Raw genomic sequence first — 27055 nt, forward strand, 5'->3', positions numbered from 1 at the left:
CGGTAGAGAGCGAGGTGTTCCGTAGTGAGTAGCTGAAGGGAGGAAAAAAATAGAGCTGGCAGTGGTGCCTTGGACCGAGCAGTAACGTCTCTGATTTTGAAGTCTTGCTCAGTAAAGTGAGTACTAAACTGGAAGTTGTTTTAGTCCAGGAAATGTGTATGTTGCTGTAAGTGTGCTTGTGAAATAGACTGCTATATCCCCGGAGAAATCTTTCAAATATGTGCTGTTGCATTGCAGGTATTTTGGTGTAGAGGGTACTTATTTTAGACCTTCTCATCTAGAAAGTTTTCTCCCCTTCTTTTCTCCCCTTCTTTTTAGTGTCATTTGAAGAAAAAAAAAAATCTATAAACATAATATTCTTTGCCTGCTAAAACCCAAATATTTAACTTTAAAGAGCCATCTCTTGATGGTATGGAAAGTCAGCCCCTGTTTGTTCTTCACATTTGTTCCTAGCCACTCTAGGTTTTAAAGTGAAGAAACTTGAAAAATCTAACAGCACATTTTATTCTACATCTTTGGTTATTTGTTGGGTAGCCTTGGTTGGCTAATGGAAAAGGATGATGAGAGTTTTTTCTTCATCATCATTTGCTTAGCATTTAAAAACATGTCAGGGACTGGTAGGGAAATGCTTTTCTTGTAAGAAAGAGAGTATCAAAGAGCTCCTTACGAAAGGAGTGTTGCATGGAGACGTTTATAGTCAGCAAACTGTTTTATATAGCCTACAGCACTTGGCTCTCCTTAATACTGTGGGAAATGAAGGCAGTTAGCACTTCTGAGAAGTGAGGCCAGGGTCTCCTAGCAGAGCTGGTGCAGCTCCCCGCACATGTTCCCTCCTGCTGGGCGCAGAATGAGGTTTCTGCTTGTTTGTATTGACAGAGCATTTAAAACAACTCAGAGCATTAATGAGTGTGGTGGTGTCAGCTCTTGCCCTGATGCTGTGAGAATAGTGTTGTGCTTTATCCTCAAGTGCCCTGAATCTTGGTAATGAGAAACTGAGTCTCTTGGTCATCATTGAAAAATTAGAATCGCCCCCCCCAACACACACGCACGCACACACACACACACAATCTCAAAAGTTCTTAGGCTTTGTTGTTGAAAGTGTCAGGCTTCATTAGTGCATGGGCTGGCGGTCAATGGGAGGGATTATTGATTGCCCCGTACTCGGCACTCACAAGGCTGCACCAAGAGCGTTGTCCCCCCCAAGCACAGGAGAGGTTTTGACAAACGGGGAGACTTCAGCAGAGCCCAGCGAGATGGTCAGGGGCTGGTGTGTGGGGAGAGGCTGATGGAGCTGGGGCTGTTCAGCCGCCTTCAGGAGAAGGGAAGGCTTAAGGGGGATCTCACCGCTGTCTCCCACTGCCCAGCACGTGCTCACAGAGAAGGTGGAGCCAGACTCTCTCCAGAGGCCTTGCTCCTGACTTGTGAATTCTTGGAGCTGGCTACTGGCAGGCAAGATGTAGGACCTAAGGATAAAGGGGCTGCACCATGTGCTTTTAGATGTAGCTTTTATCCCTATTGCTACTTCTCCTCCTTTCCTTTTCTGTGTTGGTAACTTTTGTTCTTCATCAGTTGGTGTTTGCTTCCACACCATACTTGTACTTGACATTTTTTTAACTCCTCAGTCTTAGTTTTCCTTCTATCCCCTTCTTCGATTTGATCTTCTACTTCTCCCCTGTGCCAGTCTTGGAGGCTGATTCTTACCTGCTGTCTATTCAGTTTATTCTCTGTGGTGTCATCTTTTTTTATCTTTCATTTTTGCCTTTCAGTGTTCACGAGCCTTCAGTTGAAACAGCTCTAAAAATGTCCCTTGCGTTCTTCTCTCCTGACGTGCAGAGGTGGGAGTAGGAATACAATTCAGGCTAGGGGGAGCATGGGTTGGATTTGCAGTGTTGTAATCCTGGGAAAGGTGCTGGAGGCGTGAAGCAATGGCAGTGTCTTAGGGGATTGGTAAATAGTTCTCTCCTCGCGTGCCCTGTAGTAAAATGAGGAGGATCTGTCCAGTGAAGAGTTAAGACCAATCATTGATTGCACTAGTTGGTTAAAAAATGCTCTCCCTAAGAGCAGTGCAGTGGCTCCTTCAAATGTGTCTCGGGCTCCCCTTGATCCTGGTATCAGTTGTTAGGAGATGCATTTGTATTGCAGCCTTTCCTTCAGGGGGGCCGCTGGGAGGGTTTCCCCCATCTACTTAACCATCTGTTTCAGGGAATTTGCAAGGTTATTTTGCAGCACCAGTTTCTTGGCTGAAACCAGCCAGTGAGTTTGGAACAGAGGTGCTAGACAGCTTACGTGGGCAGGCTGTGCTTCCTTAGGAAACCAGGCTGGAAATCTGCTCGTGTCAAGTAGAGTCAGATCTGTGTCTTGGAGAGGTGAGACTTTCTGACTTCAGCCTGTGCAGCCTTTAGCCTGACTTTTGTAAAACCAGTCAGTGCCCGGAGCAGAGGTAGCCAGGCTTCCACCTTCGTTCTGGCTCCTGGGGGTGGTGGTGACTTCTCCATGTTGCTTTTGCAGCTGTTAGCAGGTTGCGAATGAGAACATCCAAGTATGCTGGGTTTCTTCCTGGTGTTAAATTCCTTTTAGCAGGAGAAATTGATACTACTGGGTACAGAATAGTCCTTTTAACACTTTGCCTGTTAATTCCTTGTTCGTGCAAAAGGTTGTTTAGACCTTTTTTTGCCTCAGCACAGGGAGCTAAAAACCGTGTCCCTTAAAAAAAAAAAACAAACCAAACAAAAAAACAGCAACAACAACAACCAAACACCAAAAAAACCCCAAACAAAAAACCCTGATGGATAGATTCCTGTGTTGTATTTGAGCAGAATGGCACTGTTGTGTCAGGCATGGGTTTTGCTATTGCTATGATCGCTGCTGTGGCCTGCTCCAGGGCAAGGTGGAGCCATGCAGAAACTTATACATTTTCTTTACTTGCTAGTAATTGGCCCTTACCTAGTGTTTTTGATCTTCAAAGCTCTTTTCAAATGCTAAGTAATTTTTGCAGCATTCCTAAAATACTGGCAAGAAGTATGCCTGCTTTTGTAGATGGGAAAAACTGATTTTGATAGTGTGACTTGCCCAAGGCCACAGGAGTAAGTCTTATTCTGGGATAGTGTTAACTTTGACAGCTCTTGGTGGCTGGTTCTGGGCTTAGTAGGAAGTCTTTTGGACTTCTCTTACCTGTTCTATCCTGATGACAAACTCAAGGACAAGACCTTTCTGCCAGGGCTCTCACCAGTAACAAGGGTCAGAAGTGAGTCTGAAGTGCAGAGCACGTGGTTAAAAAGTATGGAACTGCAGATGTTTTTCTTCCAAGAAGTAAGTTGTTGGAGTAAGCTGTTGGGTCAAGAAGAGAGCTTGGTGGTGTCACTGGGCTGAACTAGAGCAGAACTCATCTTCTGCTAGTGGGACATGCACGTTATGGGAATACCCTGTGGGTAGGAAAGGCTTTGCTCAGAGCTTATGTCTTTCTAGTCAGTGGATAATCTAGATGCAACACTTGGATGCCAAGCTCTCATTCTTCTGCAGAACTGCTCATTGAATTCATTCCATTGAGTGCAGCTCACCTTTGGTATTGGGAACCCGCTGAAATTTGGTGGCCTTCTGTAATGGGCAGAAAGCTGTTTTTCACCAGAGACATGTAGTCAGCCAATTTCTGTGGTGTTTGCCTTTGTGAGAGTTCTGTTGTATTAGCCAAGGAGCTCCTGGTGGTCTTTGGTACCTTTGAGCTACAGCAGTGCTACTTCTTCTGTCTGTCAAAGGAAACTGAGGCACAGAGTGCCTGGGTAGGAGCTGTGTTGCCGACATGTGAATGAGGGGGTGTCGAGTGGGATGGAAATGTACCACAAACAGCTGCTAATCCTGTCACAGCAATCTGAGGTGTGACACAGTGATACGTGATTCATTGCATTGCTTTTGGAGTTTGCCCTGGGCTGTCTGGTTTGGGTGTCTGTGGTTCAAACAGTTAATTCGATTTTGCTTTTTCTTAACGTGGGTCTAGCTGCCACCTCCTTCTCACAGTTTTTGCCTGTTTCCTGATGCTCCTGTGTGCTGTTCCAGCTCTCCTTGGCCACCAGCTTGCTTCTTGGACACCTCTTGCAGTTGCATCTCTAGCAGCTTTGGCTCTAGTGAATAATCCCAGCCAACTTTAGTGGTTTATATTGTGCTACATTTCTCCCCTTAACATTGGTGGATCTCACACATGGGCTGTGACTTTCCTATTGGGATGTGGTGCCTAACTGTGGCCCTGAGTCCTGGTCTGTCCTTCCTTTTGGGTCACATCCCTCTCCTAGCTGTAAGGTCTTTTTGAAGGACAGCTCACCATGCTACTTCCATCCCTGCTCTACCCTGCCTGTGACTGATCCAGGGCTGTGGCACAAATGCTGCAGGACATTGGCGCTTGGCAGTTGTGTTGGAGCTGGGAACCAGCTGCCTTCAGGCTACCCAGGATTTATGTGTCCTGGCAGAGGACCTTTTGGTGAAAGATGAAAGGCTGGCAGGTGAAGTGGAGGTCCCCTGATTCACATAATCCACCTTACTGTAAAATGTCAGCAGTGGTTTATCAGTATTGATTGTCCCTTCTGGTGCTGTATTCTCACTTTACCATGCAAATGAGCTGGGTAGGCTGACATTTCAGTGAACTTGCATCATCTTATTTAATGGAAAAGTTGCTATTTAGAGCAAATGGCTTATAAAGACTGTGGTAATATCACTTTGATTTTTTTTAATGTAATAATTGGAAATAATTTGAAACATTATTTGAGCAAGGGAAATAGGCTCTGAAATCATACATGAAGCTGGAGTAAAAGGCAAGCTGCTGTCCGTTCTGTCCAAACATCTCTGAGCACCTCTCTGAAAGCTGCTATATTAAACAGCAAGCCTTTGACTGAAGAGTGTAATTCACAGCTCCTGTATAAGGAGGTAATGTATTAATGTGTGATTGTAGTAAGGTAATTGTGGCTCTTCGCTCAGCAGCTTCGTCGTGACGTCTGAGAGATCAGTTAGTTACTTGAGAGTGGCCTCGTATCCGACTGTCCTGATGGTGATTAAACAAGTAATCACTTCAGGGAACTGGAGGGATTTTGTAATGGACACATACACTTCTTGTTGGCATTTGATGTGACCGACTTGAAAACGTGATGCGTGAGTGACTACTTTATTTTAATTTGTCCTTAGCATCTTAAAAAACTCTGAGAGATGAAAACACTGGACTGTTACACGTGATAGTGTATGCTAATAGGCTTTAACTCTTACAGTGCTTCTTTTCCCTGAAGCCATTGGCACTATGTTAGTATTAGTGGAGAAATGCTGCCGCAACCAATAAATTGAGTTTCCCAAGCAGGTTTTTGTTTTCCAAAGTGCGGTGTCCCGGTTGAGGTGAGCCAGTACAGGAAATAGGTCCTGCACAGCTTGTGATCTTGAAGAGAAGCAGGTTCCCGTGGCTTCCCAAGGCATGACCAAGAGAAGGATGAGAAATCTAATGCTGCTTTACATCACGAACAGGATATGACACTTGCTTTAATCATATAAATGTGCCCAGAGGCATACTGGTACATCAATGCATGTGTGTTCTTTTGCCTTTTACTATTTTTTACTATTTTATTTGCCTTTTACAATTTTTCAAGGAGGTCGTGAATTATAAAGGATGTATGTATGAGGGCAGAGGGATCTCAATTTACTCTAAAACCTGTTCCACGCTCTGTGGTTTCTTTTGCATATGTTGCAATATGCTGAAACAGATGGCATGTGGCACTCACTTTATTTTTCTTTGCATCCAGGTTCACTTCCCTGATGTTGAACGAGTGGAGTGGCTGAACAAGGTGAGGAGCTCTGAACTCCAGTTTGTGAGGCCATCTGCTCTGACCTGCATCACAGCACAAATTCTGTGGGTCAAGTCTGAGAAAATTACAAAGTCACTACAATAGGGCTCAATCATGTCAGTGTCTGTACTTAAGTCTTGGAGCCACTTAAGTATAGAGTTCCCACTGAGGTTTTGGTGAGAGCCGAATGTGTGCCTGGTTGATACAGGTTTGATGAATTTGACCACAACACTTCATTCTGAGATGAAAATAAAAAAGCAAGTGTGTGTGTGTATGTGTGTATATATATAGATGTATATATATGTGTATGTGTATATACATGTGTGTGTATGTATTATTATTATTTTAGCAAAAGTAGTGGCATCTCCTCTTACCAGAGAGGTTCCTGGAGAGCTCAGAGGCAGGTGCTCCCATCAGCAGGTGTAGACAAGCTGTCACTGGGACTGGACTCTGTAATTCAAAGCAAAACAGCTGAACTTGCAAATTAGCATCCAGTAACTATCCTGTTTTTCTTTTTAGCAAACTTTCTTTTTGATTAAAAGCTCATCTCACTCCTCTCTAAATAAACCTAACTCCAGGGAACTTTGTGACACTTTAGAGTAATTAGGGACTATTGTGCTTTAGAGACTTTAACCCTGGGCTTTGCTGGCTCAGCCCCTGTGGTTAGAAGCAGTCAATAGACTCTTGTGGTGCTGAAAACTCACCCTTCAGTTCCTCAAACAAATTCCTTTTCTGAGGAACTGAGATGGATCCTTCCATAGGGATGACTTAAGAGCACAAGTGTGACTTGGTATTTTAAAAGGACAGACATTAATAGCGAGGTGTTCTGTAACGTGTGTGTCTGTTTCTCAACAAAAGGTATCTTACACAAAGAATCTTCAGTGTGTTTCCGCTTTTGCTGTTCTTTAGGTCCTTGTACAGGCTTGGCCATACTTTGGGACAATCATGGAAAAAACATTTAAAGAAGTTCTTGAACCAAAAATCAGAGCAAAGAATGTACATTTGAAAACATGCACCTTCACCAAGATCCACTTTGGCGAGAAGGTAGTGTGAATCCTTTGCAACACTTGCAGTTCAGTCTTTTCTGAAAAGTTCAGACGCAAGGGGAGTCTGATGTTCAGCTCTTAAATAACTCTGAGTCTTTAACAAAATGGTATTGGTACAACATTGCAGCCTCCTTTGTTCCCTCCTCATGTTGACTTGAGTGTGAAGGAAAGATCGTATAGGAGACACACACATCCCTTTCCACCAACTGTCAGTATCGTGGGACCGGAGATAGAAAAAGGGGCATGTATCCACATTTCTTTTTGTTATACCCTTGTGACAGGAGTTTTCAGTGCTTCCTAAGGCTTGCGGCATGGGCTACTTGCAACCAGCCCTATATTTGAGGACTGCCAAGGCTGTTCGCACTACCTCTTTAAGGGAAAAACTTGTGTGGTTTACTCGTACTTTACATGCAGTTGTGCAAAGTCTTTAATGAATGCTTCTGTACTCAATTGAAGTGAATAGGACTTTTCACTTGGGCTTAACTTGAAAGATATTAACTATGTCGTATCTTGTTTGTCTTTATTTCAGTGCCCTAGAATCAATGGAATAAAAGCCTACACCAAAGAAATCGATAGGAGACAAGTTATCCTAGACCTGCAGATATGGTAACATTGCATCATTGATTATGTAGATGGTTCTTGACTCACTGCCCATTTGACACCTATGTGTGAGTTGTCACACTGGACTGGTCCACTAAGATCAGCATGAAGTGGAGAGGTCCTTCTCTTACATCAACCTAGAATGATATGAGATAATCTGTCGCCCAGCTTGATGTCCTCAGTACATACAGAAGTGAGATGTTGTGCATCAACCTTTAAGTTAGAAAGCAGTGTCACCTACACAGGTCTAAATGTTACCTACTCTGGCCCATCACTGCTGCCATGGGTATAAGAATGTGTCCCTTGGCTTTGCCATTCATGGCAGTAAGAACCCAAGTTTTGGAACTGTATTTCCTGTTCTGACAGCTCTGACAGCTCTCAGGCGTGGAGGTGCTTTGTCTGGCTTGCCCCACTATGGTTCCTCTTCAGTCCAACCTCTCCAGTTCTTCCAGAACTACTTGCGCTATTTATTTTTTAATTCCTTCCCCTAGATTAATCCTCTTGTTTTACTCACCATTTGTTCCATGTGCCACCCAACACATTTGCTTTTTTTGATTACAGCTGTTCTCTGAGCAGAAAACTGCCTCTAGCTCTGTTAACAACAACAACAACAAAATTAGATAAAACGCTTGATACCTCCCAGGCTGTTTTGAATGAGCTTGTGTGTTTTGTTAACATCAGAGCCACTGCAGAGTTAGATTCTCTCCTGGTTTAGCCTGGGGAATGGAATTACTGGGGGAAATACCACTTGCATGCTGCTGTAGCTCTGTATGTTTAGTGGGCGATTGAGCTGCCTGATTTAAATGGCTTTTCTTCATGGTAGTGCCAGGAAAAAGCAGTGTGAAATTACGGAGCGTCTTGGCAACAGCACAGAGCTGCTCAGAACTGTGCCTGCTGCTTAATGTGGCAATGGCATGGCAGCATCCCCAGCCCTGGCAGAGCACCATCACTCCCTGCAAAATGACATGCTTAATTTTCAGCCGGAACATGCTGTGCTTCAGTGCTGTCAGCGAAGTGCTCTTTGTAATAGCCAGACCAGTTTTAGGGCCTTTGGCAAATAATTCGTGCTTTCCACATTGAGATCGAGGGATTTGATGCCTTTAAGGCTCTGCAGGAGGTTGCTGCTGTTCTTTGTTAAACTACTTCTCCAGGCTGCTTCTCCCACATACACATTTTCAGATGTGCAGAGGGATTCCCCCACCTCCTCATTCCTGTCCCTCTGGCAGACCCATCAGCATCTCCAAACTGGCCAAACACTTCTGTTCCTCATCCTGATGATAACTTAACCTGAACTGTCATCTGATAACCCAAGTATTTTCTGTGTTCACTCAGGACTGTTCAGACTACCTTGTCTCTCTGATGGGGGTCTCTTCTCCCGGGCTGTGTTAAGGACCCAGCTTCTTTTATGTTAATACATTAACATCAGTTTCTGCAATTAAGCTGGGCATTGTGCATTGTACAGAGTCCGCAAGAGGTAGCGTATTACTTCCAGGGATGGGGAGAAGCAAATCTATGAGCAGTGGTGTTATTTACCTGCCTTTTCTGGATTGCCAAAGGAACATTTTTTTTTTTTTTTTTTCCTTTAATCGAAGAAATGGGCAATCTCCACTTTTTGGAGTGAGGCAAACCCCCGTTACAAAATAGGCTCTCCTAGCTACGTGAATAGCAGTGAATGTCTGCACTAGTGCAGCTGGTGTTGGGAGAAGAGCTGCTTAGAGAAAATGGACTTGAGCTTCCCCCATGTGCGGCTGCTGCCCTTTGCACTACCTCTTGGTCGCTGCATGCTGGTGAGGTTTAAATGGCTGGATCTGTCCACAGAGCTGCGTCCTGGCATCACAGCTCTGGAGAAGAGAGTGATGTGCTGTGGGTGGCAAGTGTGGTGCACTTTACAATGCTGAGACCACAGTGACTGACTTCCCTTTCTTGGGTTAGGCTTCAGAGAAGCGTAGCTATGTTGCAGTGAACATTAAAGGATTAGCGTGTCTGCGTGTTATAAACATGACTCCTTTGCCTTGGTGCTTGGTAGCTGTAATTTTGTGGGAGTTCCCTAGTTGGTAAACCCACGTGAGCGTGGCCTGTTGGCTGGCTCACTGCTGCATGTGGCACTGACTAGGACGGCTGCAGCAGGGAAGGCCGAGCAGCCGCTTCACGCAGGGTGCTGTTATCCTGGTGGACAGCACTCCTGCCTTGGCAGCACCTCTGCCCCGCTCCAGTGTTGAGTTACCCTTTGTGTTAGGCAGTGTCTGGCATCCAGAAATCTCAGCATGCTCTGTAAATGCTTCTTGCTTTCAGTCTCACAGCAGTACAGGAGGAGGGATTTTTTTCCTCCAGTTTTATCAAGGAGGCAACTGTCTCTGAAGCCCAGAGTCTTTGACTTGGCCAGGGAAAAACACAGGAAAAGGGCAGGAGTAGAAAAAAACGTTCCCTCTTAGCCTTCCTTTGTGGTCTGTATGGTATCATTTGTGCAGTTTTAATAGCCGCTTGTAGACATATGGTCCATCAAGTGTTTTGTTTAATCTGTGCTCCTCATCTCCATAACATTATATGGTGCTGAATGCTGTGGTTCAGGTCTGTGCCGTGTGAAGAAGAGCTTCCTTTCCTCTGCGTTAAATTTGTGATGTGATATCACAAATTGCATCCTTTGCTTGGGAACTGTGAAAAATAGCACTTAGAGGTCCCTTACTTGTATGGGCAGTACCTGTCAGCAGAGCCAGTGATGCAGTAGATCTGGTATTGCATGGAGTTACCAAAAGGAACTTGAGAAGCTGCTTTAATTAAATCTGTTAACAACAGCTTACATGTCCGTAGCATCAGAGCATTGGGAATGGTTATGTAGAACACTGTCTCATTACAGTCTTGACTGTCCCACGTGAAAGGACTATACTTGAGTTTTTGGCAGGAAAACCAAGGCTCAGAGGTGATTCCTTGTGAGGCACAGAGACCTTTTGGCAAAGGCAAGGAAGGAGGCTATAAGTCTTTTTTCAGTATCTTTTGCTCGGTCCCTGAGATGGTGCACCCAATTGGTGTAAATTGTGTAAGTTTTGTCACAGTTTATAGGACTGAACAGAAATGTTGGGATAATCACTGCTTACCTTCAGGTCTTCTGAACAGACAAAGTTTGTCAAATTTCTGTCTGAAGGTCCTGGTGTCTGTATTCTGTTCGTGTATCTGCTTTCCAGTGCAAATATACCTGATCTACAGCTTTCACGTGACACATAAGAAAGTATCAGGGTTCTTGCAGTGGCTAAATGAAATATGAGATCCCCAACAGATTGAGATTTGAAATCCCCAAATCTGAAATATGAGATCCCAGCTGGAAATAAACGGCAATACTCTGGGATCTCCAAACAATTTGCCCTAGATCTAAATCATGAATCTGTCCCCTGAGCATAGGGAGCTGACAGTTGCATTCTCCAAATGAATTAATGTCAAAGCATTCCAGAAATGTTCTCCAAAACTGCATTTTTCAAAATGGGAACTTTTCAAGTGCAGCCACTTGCCCTCCTACAGCTGCTTTTCTTCCCACTAATTCTGCAATTGCCTGAGCTGCTGTGTAGCCATGTAATAATTGGCTATATCATCAGAGTTTCAAAGTATTTGAAGGCACTCTTACCTCCTAGATGAGTATCTTGCAAGCCAGTTGCTTCCTATTAATCTGATTTAGTACTGATAATCATTTTTCATTGGAAATGTTTTGAATTTTCACTTCTGTGCTCTTCTGTGGCATTTACAGTACATGAGATGTCATAGAAGAATAGTGTAATAACGAATATGTATAAAAAAATGTACGCATTGCAATTTACTCTTAAAAGACAATCTCTGGACTTCCTAACTGGCAAGTTTTCAAATCTGGAAGGACAGTCTCTGTCATCTAGTGCAGAATTGGAGAAAGTAGTCAAAAGAAGTGTGCAACAATTCTTTGAGCTTTGGTGGAGTTTGGGTTAACTGCGTTTGTAGGATCTTACAAGAAACTAAAAGCATTTTGGAAACTTGTCAGTCTCGAGCAGGAAAGGAATGCTTGCCCTCAGGAGCCTGACTGGATAGGCAAAGGGGAAAAGCAGAGGTGGTCTGGTTTTTCTCATACTCTGTGGTACTTGGTTACGTTTTCTTGTCTCCCTTATTTGTCTAATACTGCTTGCTCATTTACCGGAGTCCAAAGTCAGGCAGACTAAGCAGTAGTCTGCTTTACAAAGCTCTTGAGAAGGCTGGACCAAAGGGGGCTTTTAGCATGCAGGCCAGTGAGAAGATGGGGCCCATGAAGAGTTACTTTACAGGGGGAGAATTACACGTGCCTTTTCTAAAGGGATACGTAGACATGCAGGTTAGTCAAACTTGTCAGTTTGTGCTCTTGCAGCATCCCTGCCTTCAGCCAATGGATTGCCATTGTGTCATAAACACTGGACCCAGCTTTTCCACCCAAGTACAGAAGAGATACAGGTACATGCACTTGTACAAGCTTCTCCAGTTCTCATCCATGGCACAGGCATGCTTATCTGCATCACCTTGTGCAATAGGTGGTTTAGGAGAGAAACGGGTGGTTCTTCCACCCTTCGCAGGTGGGTAAAGCATGGTCCTGTGGATAGCGGCAGAGTGGCAAAGGAAGCCCTACACGCTGGGCTGGGGGAGGACAGCAGAGAGCGCAGCAAGGTTACACTGAGCGGATGGGACAGACAAAAGCATGAGCAGCTGGGACTGGAAATGAGGAGTAAAACTAATAAACAAAGAGTGCATCCTTTCTACCAAGCATCCTGGCATGGGGGTGATGCCTATATGAAGCAGACTTAAGGATAATTAAAGGCTCAGGCTCTGATAAAAGGGATAAAGACTTCTCTGACATCTAGAGTCTAAAACATGATTGCATGTATTGAAGTGTTACTAGAGAAATGAGACATCTAGGACTGGGTGGAAAGAGTTTTTGACTGTGTGGAAAGGCGTAAAGGTTGTAAATTGAAACACCACAACTATTATTTGTTGTGTTGGACACTGGCAACAGCTGAATTAAATCCTCTTGGATTAATTACTGCAAATTGGGGAACTAATTTTGGCTTCTCATTTAGACTTTTATTGTGACAAAGCTCTATAAGCACCCAGTGTAATGAGCTGTAAGATAATGTCAAAATTGTAGAAATTAATAAACGTAAAAATAAGTTTGTGTAATTATGTGACTAGTTTATAAGGAAGATTGTGTTAATTTTGGCATGGCCTGTGAGGTTGGTTATTTAAGAAATGAGAATGCTCTAACATTAAAGGCTTTAATTCGTGTGTTACGAGCTTTTTAAATTCTGTTAAGTGACTATCTGTAAACAAATATTCAAGAACTTTGCTTGCAAAAATGGAGACAAATTCACAGGGTTACGCATTCTTGGCAGGTTTTTTTTGGGGGGAAGGAATCTGCAAAATAAAGTGTGAATTAGTGGCAACTGCAGCACTATTTGCCCATATACATGTGGTCAGAGCAAAAATCTTGTCCTTTCTTTGATTATGGGGTAAAATTATGCATGCAGACGGCAAGCACAGCACATTCACTGTGCTGCGGTACCTTTACACCCTGCTTTACCTGCAGGGTATTTGTGCGTCTGTATCCAAAAAGAGCTATTTCTCAGAGGACTGAAAGGGAACTTGGTAGCTCCCTTCAATTGTTTTCTGCCAGAGGCATCAACAAATCTGCTAGGTTCTGCTCCCTGGGGAGTGGCTATTGGTTTCTGCATAAGGTGGTGTTTGTACTTTTATTAAAGTCTAAGGTGGTTTCCAAATTGCGGAAGTACCGACTTGGCATTTGTTTTATTTAAAGCCTGATGTTCTCCATGGCAACTGACCAAAATCTGATCTAAGTCGTCTTTTAATTCAGCCTCAAGGAAACCAGGTTATTTTTAGTGATGAATTCGTCCTTCAAGTGGGCTTTTGGGTTGTGGGCAAGGGTGATCTATGGGCTTTTTGGTTGTGGGCAAGGTGAGAATTCCATATGTAATGGCAGGGTGACTCTGCATCAGATTGGGAGCTGGGTCACCAGGTTGTCAGGTGGGATCAGGCCTTTGGCAGAGAAGGGAGCAAGAGGGCAATTGCTGTGACCTTGAATTTTGAATGAGCCTGTTGATCCCCTCCTTGGAGCAAGCTTGCCTCAGCCATCTGCCAGTCTTAAGAATGGAAGAGTAACCTTGAAATACAGATGTTGCTTTGACATTTTGCAGGTAGATCAATATCCCAGCTGACTGCAGGCTTTCTCTTATGAAGATCTGACCCTTGTTCAATGTGCTGAACTTTCCCTTTTCAGTTGCTCAAAAAATCCCTCTCTGCCTGTGGGGTCATGTTGTCAATCATTAAACTAATTTCATTTATACTCTGTACAGCCCAAAATTTCTTATTGGACTATTGCAAACTGTGGAGTAACGTGAGAATTTTCTTTCAGTTACATAGGGGACTGTGAGATTCACATGGACATATCGAAATTTAATCTTGGAGTGAAAGGTGTACAGGTGCGTGCAGCGCTAACGTTGTCTGTTCAAGGCTGTGTGTGGCAGGAGGTAGCATGTCCCAATGGGGAGGTCATGACACTTAACTGAGAAACCACCAACTAGCAGGCTTGGAATGATTGGCTTTATCTCCTTGTGTTTTGGCTGGGGAAATGATGCCTTCCATGGAAGGCACCTAAATACCACTTTTAAGCTTCTTAGTGTGACTCTTAAAGAGGGTCAGTGCTAGAGCACCGAGCTCGTGTGGGCCAGCTTCTGTCACTGGAGTTCAGAGAGGGGGCATGTTGGCAGAGAACTCCAAAAGAGCCAGTTCTGCCAGGGTGTTCATAAACTGGGGTAAATTAGACCAACAACCTGTTCTTACAATGTTGAAAGCTAATAGACAGATCATTCCATTGTATGGCAGTCAGGATTGCAGACAGACTCCACAAACTTAGAAAGCATTGCCTGATATCAATAGCAATGGTTTGGGAGGGGAGGAGGTTGTTGTTGTTATTAAATTCTAAATAAAATGACTTCAAGTATGATTTTTAAAATTATCTCCATCACTGAAAAGCTCACAGTTTTGAAACTGCATCCTGAGAGTACCTTCAGACTCAATTTTCCTTGTTTGCAGTTGTATGGGACATTGCGGGTGATACTGGAACCTCTTCTGACCGATGCACCTTTTATTGGAGCGGTGACCTTGTTTTTTATGCAGAAACCGGTGAGTCAGTAGTGAACTGCACTCTGCAGCCTTCTTGGTCTGTCTTAATGCGTGGATAGGTCTTCAGTGAGTGACGCAAGCTGTCCATCACTGGTAACCCAAACTGCATAACTGTGAATGCCTCACAGTGCAGGTGTTTGAATAGCAAATTCCTGATTGTTCAATGCTCCTCTTGAACTCCAAGAGGAAAGGAATGAATTTGCCCTACTTTTTTGTAGTAGTGCCTAAAAAGTTATTTGCTTCACTCTAAGAATGGGAGGACTTTACAATGGTGACAGCACAGGAGCCATTTCCTAGGCCTTTGCTGCAAGGTTCCTGGCAGGTACATTTTAAATCTTCCCGTTCGTAGATTTTAAACGCAGTCATCTTGGGGACCATTCAGTCATGGTCGCGCTTTGAAAGCTTGCCTGTTTAAGGTCATGTGCTTTGTAGATGAATTGTGGTTTAATAAAATATGAGAAACCTTCTAGTCTTGTAAGAACCAGGTATCTTATAGCACACAGCTTTGCTTGCTTGTGGGTTATCCTCTGCTTGAGTTCATGGAAGTCATACATTTTTATCTTGGATGAGGTGGTTTTGTGTTTAGATGTAGTAGCATTATTTTAGTACATGAAAAAAAATTTTGTTTATTGTGTGAATAGAAATACAGACTCCTGAAGTCAGGTGGTGTTTGTAAATCCCCCTGCTTTAGGGCACAGGCCAACCCCTAAGTGAAAGGATGAGGAAACAACTTCAAAGTCTAGGTAGAGCTGTTGGATTTACTACGCATGACCCCAGGGCATCTGCTAGGGGATGAATGCTGTGTTTCCCTGTGCTTGCAGGATAAGTCCCAGTGATACCCTCATTTCAGGTATGGCAGGTAAAATAGGTAAGGGAATTGCTACCAGCTCTTGGTTTTAATGTATAGGTGCAGTCACTTACTGGTGCAGGTTTTACTTTCTTTAAACAGCTGGCTTTGTTTTAGAAGCACTTGCTTCCCCTTTAAATTCTACCTTTGTTCTGAAATAAATTTTAATGGTCCTGTATCATTTTTCTCCCTGATCTTCTTGTAGCACTTGGAAATCAACTGGGCGGGCATGAGCAATCTCCTGGATGTCCCAGGGATTAAGTGAGTGTCTGTTTTGCTTCACTTTATTCTTCTTTAGAAAGCCTTTGGAAGTTGGGATGGCTTTCTCCAGTAATCATCAAAGTTATTCTCAAGAGTGGTGTGTAAAAGGTGTTACGCTGATACTCATGCCATTATATCTGGTTGTAGAGTTTGCAAAACCTGAGGAAGGTGCTTTTTACATTCTGTCAAAATTGCTTCAATCACTTCATTGCGTTTGGGATTTAGGATGGAAATGGCAAATCCCCAAAACTACAATCATCTATAAATTAAAACATGAGCCCTTCTGTTTCCCATGTGCCAGTTACTTATAAAGGTAGATGAGCAGACCTAGGTGACAGGCAGTCTGTGCTTATGTTATTTACCTTAAAGTGAAAAAAGACTAGATATCACAGAGTTGCAGTCCCTCTGATGAACTGAAATACAATCCATGATAAACTGCACCAGATTTATAAGGAGAAATGTTCTTCTCTTTCTGTGTCATCTGCTCACCCTTTAGGTTCTTCAGAAAATGTAGCTCTTCCCCAATGCCTCTTGGGTTGATCTTGTACATAAAACTTGCACAGCAAGGATGAAAATCTTAGTCGTTTTCAGTATTGTAAGTTTCAAACTGTTTCTCCAGATTGGAGATTCAGTTTGTCCTTGTTCCTTAGTGTACGGAGAAAATTCTGTTACACGAGAACAAAATATATTTGGTACTCAGCCATTGCCTTTCTCCCTTTAAATGCAAATGCAGACACTTCTGTTCCCCTCTTTTCCCCTGCAGCTCATGGTTTGCAGACTCATAAAAGTGGCTGGCTACTTTAGGTGCCAGTTTATGCATTAAAGAGCCTCTGAAGACCTTTGATGTTGAGTGAGAGGAAGCTTTCTTTTTCTCTTAATTTGAGGCCAGAGTGGCCTTTAGCCCTGAAGCTTGCCCGGAGAGCTCCAGTTTTTATCAGAGGAATTAATCAGTTCTTTTCTAACGTGGTTTCCTTAATCTTTGCAGGGAGAAGGTATGTAGGTGTTCCAACCCACAGCCTCTCATATAATTAAGTGCAAATTTGGTGTCCTAAATTTTCACTCCCTGATTCTCTCACAGGGATTTGAACGCAGAAACCCTTGCTTGTTCATCAGCACTGCACATGAAAGCCGGGAGCAAAACATGCCTGACCGTGAATAGGCTGAAGTACAGGTTGAACAAGAGCTCTCCCTTTCAGATGAATCAGGCTTACTTAAGAGAGTAAAGAAACTGGATGCAGTTGTCTGTCCTCATGTACAAGCTGTGTTTAGTTGGGTGTACCCTGAGACTTGAGAGAAGGGACAACTCTGTCACCTTCCTGTGGGGTTTTTTTGACAGGAAAGCCAACAGCCTGACCAAGGGCTTTCAGGCTCCCGATTTCACATTTGGAGTAGGAGAGGACTTCCCTTCTGTGTGAATCCAGCCTCATCTGTGAACTGTGACAATTTTATTGCACAGTCTTACTCTGAGAAGCTGCCTTATAAGCACTAGATTTATCAAGAGGATGAAAGTCTTTCAGATGTTTGGTGCTCTTGGGTTTTCCTCTTAATACTGTCTTCTGCTAATGCCGAGTTGTAGTAGTATGTTGAAATCTTCTCATTAATCACCTGGAGAGTTCTGGATGTCTGTGATAGCCATATACTTCTTGCTCAGGAGAAATAGGTCAAATTAGTTGTCCCTGCCATACAAATAGAGCAATTCTAAAGAAAAGATTTAAACTGAAAAGCTAAAAATGTGTAAGTTTTAATTAGACTGGAAAGTTCCCTAAACTCCAAGACAATACCCTCAGTTCAGCCAGTGTGACCTCCTGTGTGCCAAAGGTCCGGTTACTTCAAACAAGATTTTCCTTCTTAGTGCAAAATATACCAAGATACAGAACATCATCTTTTGCTTGGTCTTCTATTTTAAAAAAAAAAAAAAAAAGCCAAACTAATTTTGTTTTGAATGTGGCTGGCTTCTCCTTCCATTTTACAGTAAGGTCTCAGCATGTGGCCAAGATCAGACAGCAGTGTGCGCTGGGGCCATGTTCCAAGTCTAAAAACAAACTACCTTGAGATGTTGAGCCCCCTGTGAAATGCTGAAAATTCCTGATTCCCTCCTCACCTTGTCCATCTGGTGTTGGCATTCCCAACAAAACCCAGAAGGCACATGAGTTTGTATGACTTGTTTGGGTGTGTGACGATCTCATAATATGGCCTAAGCTCCCATTCATCGTTTACAACCTGCTAGAGCCAAATTCACATCTAGCCCTAGTAACCCTAGACTGGAATATCCCCACGTGCAAGTGAGCACTTGCATCGTGTGTGCCACAAGGCAATGGCGATTATGTGCAGAACGATAGGGAATTAGATTGAAGGGGATCTTGAGAGGCTGTTCATGATTGGTTCTGATGTTGAACTGTCATCTCCGTTTCCTCTTATTTTAAGCTAAATGTCACAAACATGAGTTTCTTCTGCCTGTGTGCAGTTGTCCATAGGTGCTCTTTCATAGAATCATAGAATCATTTAGGTTGGAAAAGATGTTTAAGATCATTGAGTCCAACCACAAACTTAGCACTGCCAAGTTCACCACTAAACCATGTCCCTATGTGCCACATCTACACTCTTTTAAATACCTCCAGGGATGGTGACTCAACCACTTCCCTGGGCAGCCTGTTCCAATGCTTGATAACTCTTTGGGGGAAGGTGGGCAGTATCACTCATTTTGCAGTGCCTATTTTTTTGCTGTGCCTCATTCTTTCATTCTAACTGAAATTGTGATTGATTGTAGAGATTTAGGTTGCTTTTTTCCCCCCACCTGCAGTGTAATGTCAGACTCGCTAATTCAAGACTTCATTGCTGCTCGGCTGGTTCTACCGAACAGGATCACAGTGCCTCTGAAAAAGAACATGAACATTGCCCACTTGAGGTTTCCTATCCCGCACGTGAGTTGTTTTTTTTTTTTCAGTGGGAGGGTGTTAATCTACCTGAGTGTGGGTTTGCCGCAATGTGCGTGCTTAGTGTCTTAGGTTCCTGCATTAGCTGTTTCAACCTGGATTGTAGGCTTTCTGTGGGTAATATTTCAGAAATATAAAAGCAGAAGTTGGACAGTTCATAATTTGGGGGATGGGGGGTGGGCTGGGGGGTCCTACCCTCTATATATGGCATAAGAAGTCTGTTTAGACCTTGAGCTCATTTACCAATTTAAACCTTTAGTCTCATTTGAGAATACCGCAGATCTTCAGTTAGAGAAGGTAAATACATGAGCAAAGAGTGTCAGGCTACATAATTTTTTTACTAATGCTGTGAAGGGGTGTAAATAGGGAGCTCAGTAGGTGACATCCTTGTTACAGAAAAAAATTCAGGAAAAAAAAAACCAACACCATATCTCCTAAATGCTTGACATATTCAGATCTTCAGACTCCTTCATACATCAAATACCTAATACACTCATTAATGAGGGTAAATATAAATGAATGACAAAGGGATGCTCCCTACTGCAAACTTGCATCACCAAATTGAAGTTGAATGGCCACTCTGCAATAAAATAAGAACCTGCCAATGGGTGCTTAGTTCCTTCTTCAGTCAGTGGGAATTGATCTTTACTCTACACTTGATTTGACTGTGGCTGTAATCCTGTGTGCATATGTATGTTTCTGATTTAAAAACAAATTGAAGAATATTTCTTACCCAATTATCTAGATTGGATTGTGTATCCGTTTAAGGTTGGTTTTTTTTTTCTCTCTAGGTAAATGGTAGAAAAAGTGTTTTAATACAGCTGTCATTGGAAATATACTGCATCAAAATACATGTCTCTGCAAAACTGTCATGGTGACTACCCTTGCTGCCTGAAATAACTAGTTTTAGGAGGTAGCATATTATAATTATCCAAAGATCGCATTTTCATGACCAATTTTGTATCTTATTTTATTCAGGGAGTAATAAGGGTTCATCTGCTAGAAGCTGAAAACCTTGTCCAGAAAGACAGTTTCCTTGGTGCAATCAGAGGGAAGTCTGACCCGTATGCTCTTCTTCGCATTGGCACGGTGCAGTATCGAAGCAAGACAGTTTCCCGAGATCTTAATCCGATTTGGAATGAGACATTTGAGGTACTGAATCTTTTGATCTTTCCATCTGTAGGATGCACAGCCGTTTACATCCCTGTGCTTGGAGGACCTTCTCTTAGCTGACTGCACTGGAGCAGGTGGACTTCCTTGTTACTTGATTGAGGCATTTCTGTCCCTTAAACAAGTTCAAATTTACACTGCAAACTTGAAATGTCATTCAGGTTGATCTGATTTACATATGTGGGTTTTTGGAGGAGGTGCAAAGCACTGCTTTAAATATCAATCAGTGCAGCAGTCTGTGCAGCTGTAGCCTGCTCTAGCATTGATTCTTCTCCGCTTATTAGAGATACCAGTTTGAGGGGTTTAACTTGTAGTTCAAAAACAAGCAAACTGGTTTTGAAATATTTTCACCTATATCAATTGTATTTGTTACGCAATTAGCCATGAAACAGCAGGGAACGTCCTTAATGTGTTATACAGCTGTGAAGTGTCATGTTCTTGTCCACGGCCTGAGCCTATATGAACCTATGTGAATGCTTTTTATTTTTAATAAATACCTCTTTCTCCTCCAGTTTGTTGTTCATGAAATGCCTGGTCAGGACTTAGAAGTGGACTTGTACGATGAAGATCCAGATAAAGATGACTTTATGGGCAGGTAAATTAGCATGACCCTTGCTTGGAGTCCAATAACCTCTGCAGTGGGACACCCAGGTTATTCATACCGGAAATTTAATATTGAAGGAAGCTGTTCCCTTTGTCCAGATATTGATACCAGGTTATTAGTTCCTAGTGCAACTAACTTTGAACCCCTGCAGGGAATCCTAGGAAGCCATTAGAAGTGATAGTTACTGCATGACTTGAGATTTACTTCAAATTTATTTTAGTTTTGGAAGTACTTCAAGGGGGAGACTTCAGAAGTGTAAGTGCGTTCCAGTGCACATGCACACAGGTAATGCGGAAAAGTTGTTATTTGGAACAGATTTGAGCATGAGTTGGTGGTGGTTTCTTCTTCCCCCAACACCAGTATGTTGTATGCCTAAATATACACTGAAATGTTTGCTTTTTGTCTTTCAGCTTGCTTATAAGCCTAGTGGATGTAATGAATGACAGAACTGTTGATGAGGTAAAGATCACAGCTTATTTCTAAATGTGGTTGGTGGTGTGTGCTTACATGTACTCATTTGTGCTCTCCCTCTGCTACGACATTGTTTCTATGTGCTTAAAGCTTCCTTGCACGCTTGCACTGTGGTATTTTCACAAAAAGAAAATACCTTTGCTCAGAAAACTTAAAGTAGCCATTACAATAATTTTTACAATCAAGCTGGCAACCTCAGACAGCTCTGAGGTGATGCTGAGCCAGCAGTGGGGTATTTTGTGTTGATATCTCGTGTCCTGTATGTACCAAATGTTTCGTACAAGGCTACCGATAAAGTTTGGTTAAGCAGTCTGATTGCCGAGGGAAGAAATGATCCGATCTTATTGTGGTTCGTCCTGCAACCCAGCACTCTGCAAACAATGCCAGGGTGCCTGTCTTGTGCTGCTAGTGGTTGGAAATATCCCTGTGCTTTGCATGTATATGGCTATCTTATTTTCATTTTTTCTGGCTTGTGTTTCTAAGTAGATGGACATGCTACAGTCTAAGTGTCAAAAATGCAAGCTAAGGTACTCAAACTACAATTCATATTGTCTATTGTACGTAAGTCTCAGAGACTGCAACATATATATATAAATTATTCTGCCTCACAGTTCTCAAGTTACTCTTTGTTGTTTCCATTTAGTGGTTTCCCTTAAGTAAGACAGCAAGTGGACACTTGCATTTAAAACTGGAGTGGCTTTCACTAGTAAATGACCAAGAAAAGCTACATGAGGTCAGTATATTTGCTTAAAGAATTCAGATGCTCTGATCCCTGTCCAGTGGTCAACAAAGGAGTGTGTAAAATTAGGAACCCCAGGCAAGCTCATGGGAGTTTATTTTTGTCTGACAAAGTTTTGATGTGATTTCCCCCTCCCCGCCCCTCCTGAAGAGGAAGGGCGTTTGCTTGCCCCAGGTCCCTTGGTAATTCAGGAGTAACTCAAATCTGGCAGCTCTTTTTGCTTGAATTAGCAAAGCTTTGTTTGACTCACTGAAAAATGGCCTCTGACAGTTCCCTTATTTGATATTTTTTCCCTTCCCTCTTCATCTAGGATCTGTGTAGGACCCCTGTCTATAGCCTGTACTAGTCATAGACAAATACGCAGCACTGGTGCTTGGTAGGGCCGTGGTTCCAAATGGTGTCTTACTTGACCGGCAGAACTGCTTGGGTAAAGGCCATCTCCCAAGGATACTGTTTCTTCATAATCAAGCAAAAGCATTTGAGTTCTACTGCATGAAATAAATAAAATTTATTTCCAAGCTTTGTTCTGCTGACACTGGATTACCACTGTTGATGTATGTGGTTAAGCATGTTTTTAGGTGTATTGCTGCACTGGGGAATCCAATCAGTTCTGCACTATAGAGATTGAAGAGCATTAAGGCCAGTGAATTGAAAAGACTTACACCTCTTCTTACTGGTCTGCTTAAAACTGTCATGCTGTATTGGCTTGTGATCTTCTAAATTGCAAGTTTTAGGAGAAAAGTGAAGAGCTGCTTAGCTTTCAGAAACTGTCCTTTGAATTTGTGTTGTGCTTTACGTTGTCCTTGATGGGTGATCATGCCTACCTTGTGTTTTGTTTTGTTTTATCTTTCCTGGCCTTCGCAGGATAAGAAGGGTCTGTCTACAGCTATTCTGATAGTCTACTTGGACAGCGCCTTCAACCTTCCAGTAAGTACAAGCCACGTGCAGGCAGCCTTCACTCCTAACCCTTTTTTTAAAGACCACAAATTAATTGTTCTTAAATACTCTCTCACTAATTCAGAAAAACCACTTTGAGTATTCAAATGGTGAATGTGGAGCAAAGAAGATCAAAAATAACAAGTACCTCAAGGTAAAATTTATATTCTTCTCCTATGCTTGCAAAACAACATTCTAGATTATGCAGTATCGTAGCAACTGAAACTAGCTGTGGTTAAAAAGAAATAATCCCTCCACCGCCAGAATCTAAGTGACCAGGCGTTCAAAATAATGATTGAAAGCCCACCCCAGTGAAAGTCTCGGAGGTCCAAGGGGGAATGCAGCACGGAAATATTTCATTGCGTGTGGGGTTGTCTTTATTTTTATTTTATACTTCGGACAGAGAGCCTCCAGACATCAGACCAAGTCATGTTATAATTTCTGCTGCTGCAGGGGTTCTTTCCATGCTGAGCTGTTCCAGCTTGACCTCCCACATTGGGATGGGAGGAATATGCTTGTTTGTGGTGATCTTCCTGTCCATTGGAGGCCTGACCATCTGATTCCTTCCCCCTCAGTTTTAGAGGGATTCAGAAGCCACTCTGTCATTCATGCCTCCTCTCTCTTTGCTTCTGTTTACTTTTTCCCCCAAATACTGCATTTTGCTACTGTCATGTAAATGGTGGGTATAAGGAAGAATGTCTTTCTCCCTTTTTTCCTAAACAAGCTACACTCAAGCAGAGCTCTGAGCAATGGATAAAACTTTACATTCTCTCTGAGTAGCTCCCCTCCTAAATGCAATCTTTACAATTTAGATGAGTTACCAGCATTGTGATACACCTCACATTCAATAATCCTTAATTCTGCACTTCTTTGTATCCACTTTGTGTACAATGTTGTGCCAAGACCAAATCCTCAGCCTTAACTTCTATAGCATTAGTGCAGAGAAGCACAGTACAAGAGGTTCAGTATTACTGCTTGCGGAAAGGAATTGTTACTTGATGCCAAAGACTCGCTTCTAGCTGCTTTACAGCAAGTCCTGAGCATTAGAAACCAATTCTGAGAGTCCTGTTTCATTCAGGTGGGGGTCAGCCAGCATGTGGAAACACTGTGTCACTGAGTTGTGCTTGATTAGTACGTGTCTGATCACCTGCTGTACAGATGTGTGGTTTCATTCAGGTTTTATACAGGTCCTGAATGAAATTATGAAGACTTCCCACTGAGCCTTCAACTCTCTTCTCTGTTTCCTCCCAGCTTCTGAAAAATTTTTAACTGCTCATCTATTGAAACCTAAATGCGTAAAACTTTGCATTAAATGTGTACTCTTGATAGTAGAGGGTAAGACTGTGCTGTGTTGTGGCTGGAGTCTTTTCTGTGTACTGCACTCTTCAGATGTTGTGCATCTGAAGACTGTTGTGAGCTTTCCAGCAATTTATTTCAAGTAAGAGTAGTTGTTTGATACTGCTTCCTGTAAACTATAAATGTCTCTTTTTTTTTTTCCCCTGCTTTCTTTTTTTTTCGTTGTATTAAATGGCAGAAGATGGAACGAGAACCTTCCTCCTTTGTCCTGCTCACAGTAGGAAACAAGACTCAGAAAAGCAAGGTGAGGCTGTTTGACTCTTCTGCTTTCCTTAAATACTTTCTATTTTATGGGTGACTATCTCCAAGTAGCCCCTAGAAAGGGTAGGACTAGTGAAGCTGATGTGAAGAGCTGTAGTTATGGTGATAGCTGCAGAGGCCGGGAGGTGGGGGTCAGCCAGCATGTGGAAACACTGTGTCACTGAGTTGTGCTTGATTAGTAGGTGTCTGATCACCTGCTGTACAGATGTGTGGTTTTGTGCTCAGCGCCATGAGGTCATGTTGGTCAAGATACTCTAGTTCTACGAGGGTTGAAGAAAAAATGATAGGTCTCCAATCTGGCTCATGCTTTCTCAGGGCAGAGTGTCATTTGCATCAAACTGGCATTTGTTCCCTCATGAGAGTCTCCTGGCTCCTGTGTTTCACAGTTTTACTGAATTTTTTTTACCTGGACAAGATGTATCCAGACCTCCTCCGCTTCACTTTCAGTTCCTTTTTCATTATTTATTATTTACTTTTGCCTGATGAGTGTGAGCAACAGCAGAGTTCTGCCCTCCCAGTGGCTGCCGTGTTTATTGCCCCGCAGCTGAATGTGGATGAGGGCGGCCCTATGTTCTTTTGGACACCCAATAAATGGGAATGAATCCTGTTGGCTACACACAGGCATATGGGATTGGCACCTATTTTCCTTTGTTTCTTCCACCTGCTCCATCCAGAAATTGGGTTCTGCTTGCACTTTTATCTTTTTTGGTGTTCCCTTTTCCCCACCACATCACCGGCCTCTCCCAAGCTAGGTCAGACTTCCAGCTTTCCCCTGCTCCTTTCCCCTTGCTGCCAGCACTCGTGGCCTGGCGGAAGCCGCTGGTTTACAGAGCAGCCTCAACCACAGCCCCCGCGGGTGCTTTCCATGCTCTTTCATCCTTGAAGTGGATGGCGCTGGAGCTGTGCCCTCCTGCTCTTCCCACGAGTTCTGCACCCCTCAAACTGCCCCTCTAGCTTTCCTACCCTTCCCCGCCAGCTTGCTGGAGCTTTGGGAGCTGGCTCTGGGTGCTGGCAGGCTGGAAGCAGTGCTCTGGCTCCCTGGGTGGAGAGGTGGGAGGGAGGGAGCGGTGCCTCGCTGCAGGTGAGGCAGACTGCTGGTCCAGGCAGCACTGGTTGGGGCCAACTGCAGCTTGCCAGACTTGTTCTTTGGCATTTCCACGCCCTACAGAACTTGTCCTGGTTTTGCCAGAGACTTTGCTTCTGCATGCTTCTGACCTGGAAATTTCACTCTCCATACAGCTGGGATGCAGCATCACTGAATAAAACAAGAGGGTCACCGTGACCCCCTCTGGTGATCAGTGGCATGGTATTCTTTGCTGGTTACAGAATAAGCTAACGTGTGTGCCACAATCTTCTTGTTGCAGACCTGCAATTTCAGCAAAGATCCCGCGTGGGGCCAGGCTTTCACCTTCTTTGTCCACAGTGCTCATTCCCAGTCACTCCATGTTGAGGTGAGAGAAAAGCCTTTCTTTTGAAGACCGAGTGCACATCCATAGGAAGAAACCTCTTTTACGGTGGATGTGATCTCAGTGCTGGTTGTTTCTGTGTGCTTGTACTGGGGTCCTCCTACTTAAAAGGTGGAAGAAGCACCTGTTGTTGCACAGGCGATTCTCTGTTAGGTGATGCTGGTATCTACCTTTGCTCCAGGATCATGTAACGCATAATATCTTAGTTCAAAACATGGGACATTTCTGGCTGCAAAGTGCAAAGGAGGTTTTATACAGGTCTGTGTGTAGTAAAGCCATGAATATTTTGCTGTTAGAAATCGCAGCCTTCACCTTTGTATTTTGGCTCGTTAAGAAATCCTGTATCTCACTAGCATACATTGCAGTTCTATGGCTGTTCACTCAGCTACAGAAGTGGATTTGAACTTAGAAGGTGTGTTGAGGTTAAATAGGCTAAACAAACTATTACCTAAAAAGCTTGTAAAGGTTTAGACCGGTTGTTATCCCAGCTGCCTGGGACATTTTCCCCAGAGCAAGTAAGGAAAGTCAAGTAAATCCCAGGGCCTAGTTTTTCTGCTAAGGCAATTCCTTCTCTGCGTAATTAGAGGTGGGGTTTTTATTCCAAACATACTAATTTGTTACACTCCTGAAATATTGGCATCACCCATTTGGAAGTAACCATACTTGATAGTATGTCCTGAAGTAAATAAGCTAATTTTGGTCTCTGTCTGAAATACCTTCTTGCTTTGCTGTTCCCAGTGGTATGCTTTCCAGTTTGCCATCTAATAAAATCTTCCCCCTACCCCCCAGATAAAAGACAAGGATCGGGATAGTGCCCTGGGAACTTCAGTGGTGTGTCTGTCCCACTTACTTAAGGACCCAAACATGACTCTGGATCAGAGATTTCAGCTGGATCATTCCAATTCAGACAGCTTCATTAAGATGAAACTTGTGTTGCGGGTAAGTTATTCTTTACCATATTCACTCGGCTTCCCCAGCGGAAGCATCTAATTCTAACCAGGCAAAAGAGGTTAAAGGTGGGTGTGGAGAAATGCAGCTTTGCTTCGCAGATGAGTAGAAAGAAGAAGCGTGACAAGGTCTTTAAGTGCAATTAAGAGTGCATGGTGGAGCTGAGAGGTATCCCTGCGGCTTCCTAAAACTTAGTGCAGTGCGATTGCTGAAAGTCTTCTCATGACAATGAAGAGCTGGACTGAGAAAGTCTGAGCTGGGGAAATCAAAGCTGCTAAACAGTAAGAGAGACTGATGCTTAGGAATTGTTTTCTCATCCTGTTCTGGATCAGTATTTAGGCACTGGTAAATACAGACATAGTAGGACAAGGGAAGAGAACATCACAGCTAATCCCATAGGCCTCTTTCATCTCTAATGGCAGATTCCTGCT

General features: G+C 43.2%; 1 protein-coding gene across 1 annotated transcript in view; it reads left to right on the forward strand.

The window, feature by feature from the left end:
- Positions 1-6755: 6755 nt before the first annotated feature.
- ESYT3 (extended synaptotagmin-like protein 3) overlaps positions 6756-27055 on the forward strand; it is a 25989-nt gene continuing 5689 nt past the window's right edge. Inside the window, exons 1-15 of the mRNA XM_009581354.1 lie at positions 6756-6854; positions 7386-7462; positions 13863-13929; positions 14543-14632; positions 15685-15740; positions 18541-18661; positions 19652-19825; positions 20356-20438; positions 20858-20906; positions 21562-21651; positions 22522-22584; positions 22679-22747; positions 24128-24193; positions 25575-25661; positions 26466-26615. Of these exons, the coding sequence (XP_009579649.1) occupies positions 6756-6854; positions 7386-7462; positions 13863-13929; positions 14543-14632; positions 15685-15740; positions 18541-18661; positions 19652-19825; positions 20356-20438; positions 20858-20906; positions 21562-21651; positions 22522-22584; positions 22679-22747; positions 24128-24193; positions 25575-25661; positions 26466-26615 (1341 nt within the window). The remainder of the gene's footprint in view (positions 6855-7385; positions 7463-13862; positions 13930-14542; positions 14633-15684; positions 15741-18540; positions 18662-19651; positions 19826-20355; positions 20439-20857; positions 20907-21561; positions 21652-22521; positions 22585-22678; positions 22748-24127; positions 24194-25574; positions 25662-26465; positions 26616-27055) is intronic.

Source organism: Fulmarus glacialis, unplaced genomic scaffold, assembly GCF_000690835.1.
Source record: "Fulmarus glacialis isolate BGI_N327 unplaced genomic scaffold, ASM69083v1 scaffold43857, whole genome shotgun sequence".
Lineage (NCBI taxonomy): Eukaryota > Metazoa > Chordata > Aves > Procellariiformes > Procellariidae > Fulmarus > Fulmarus glacialis.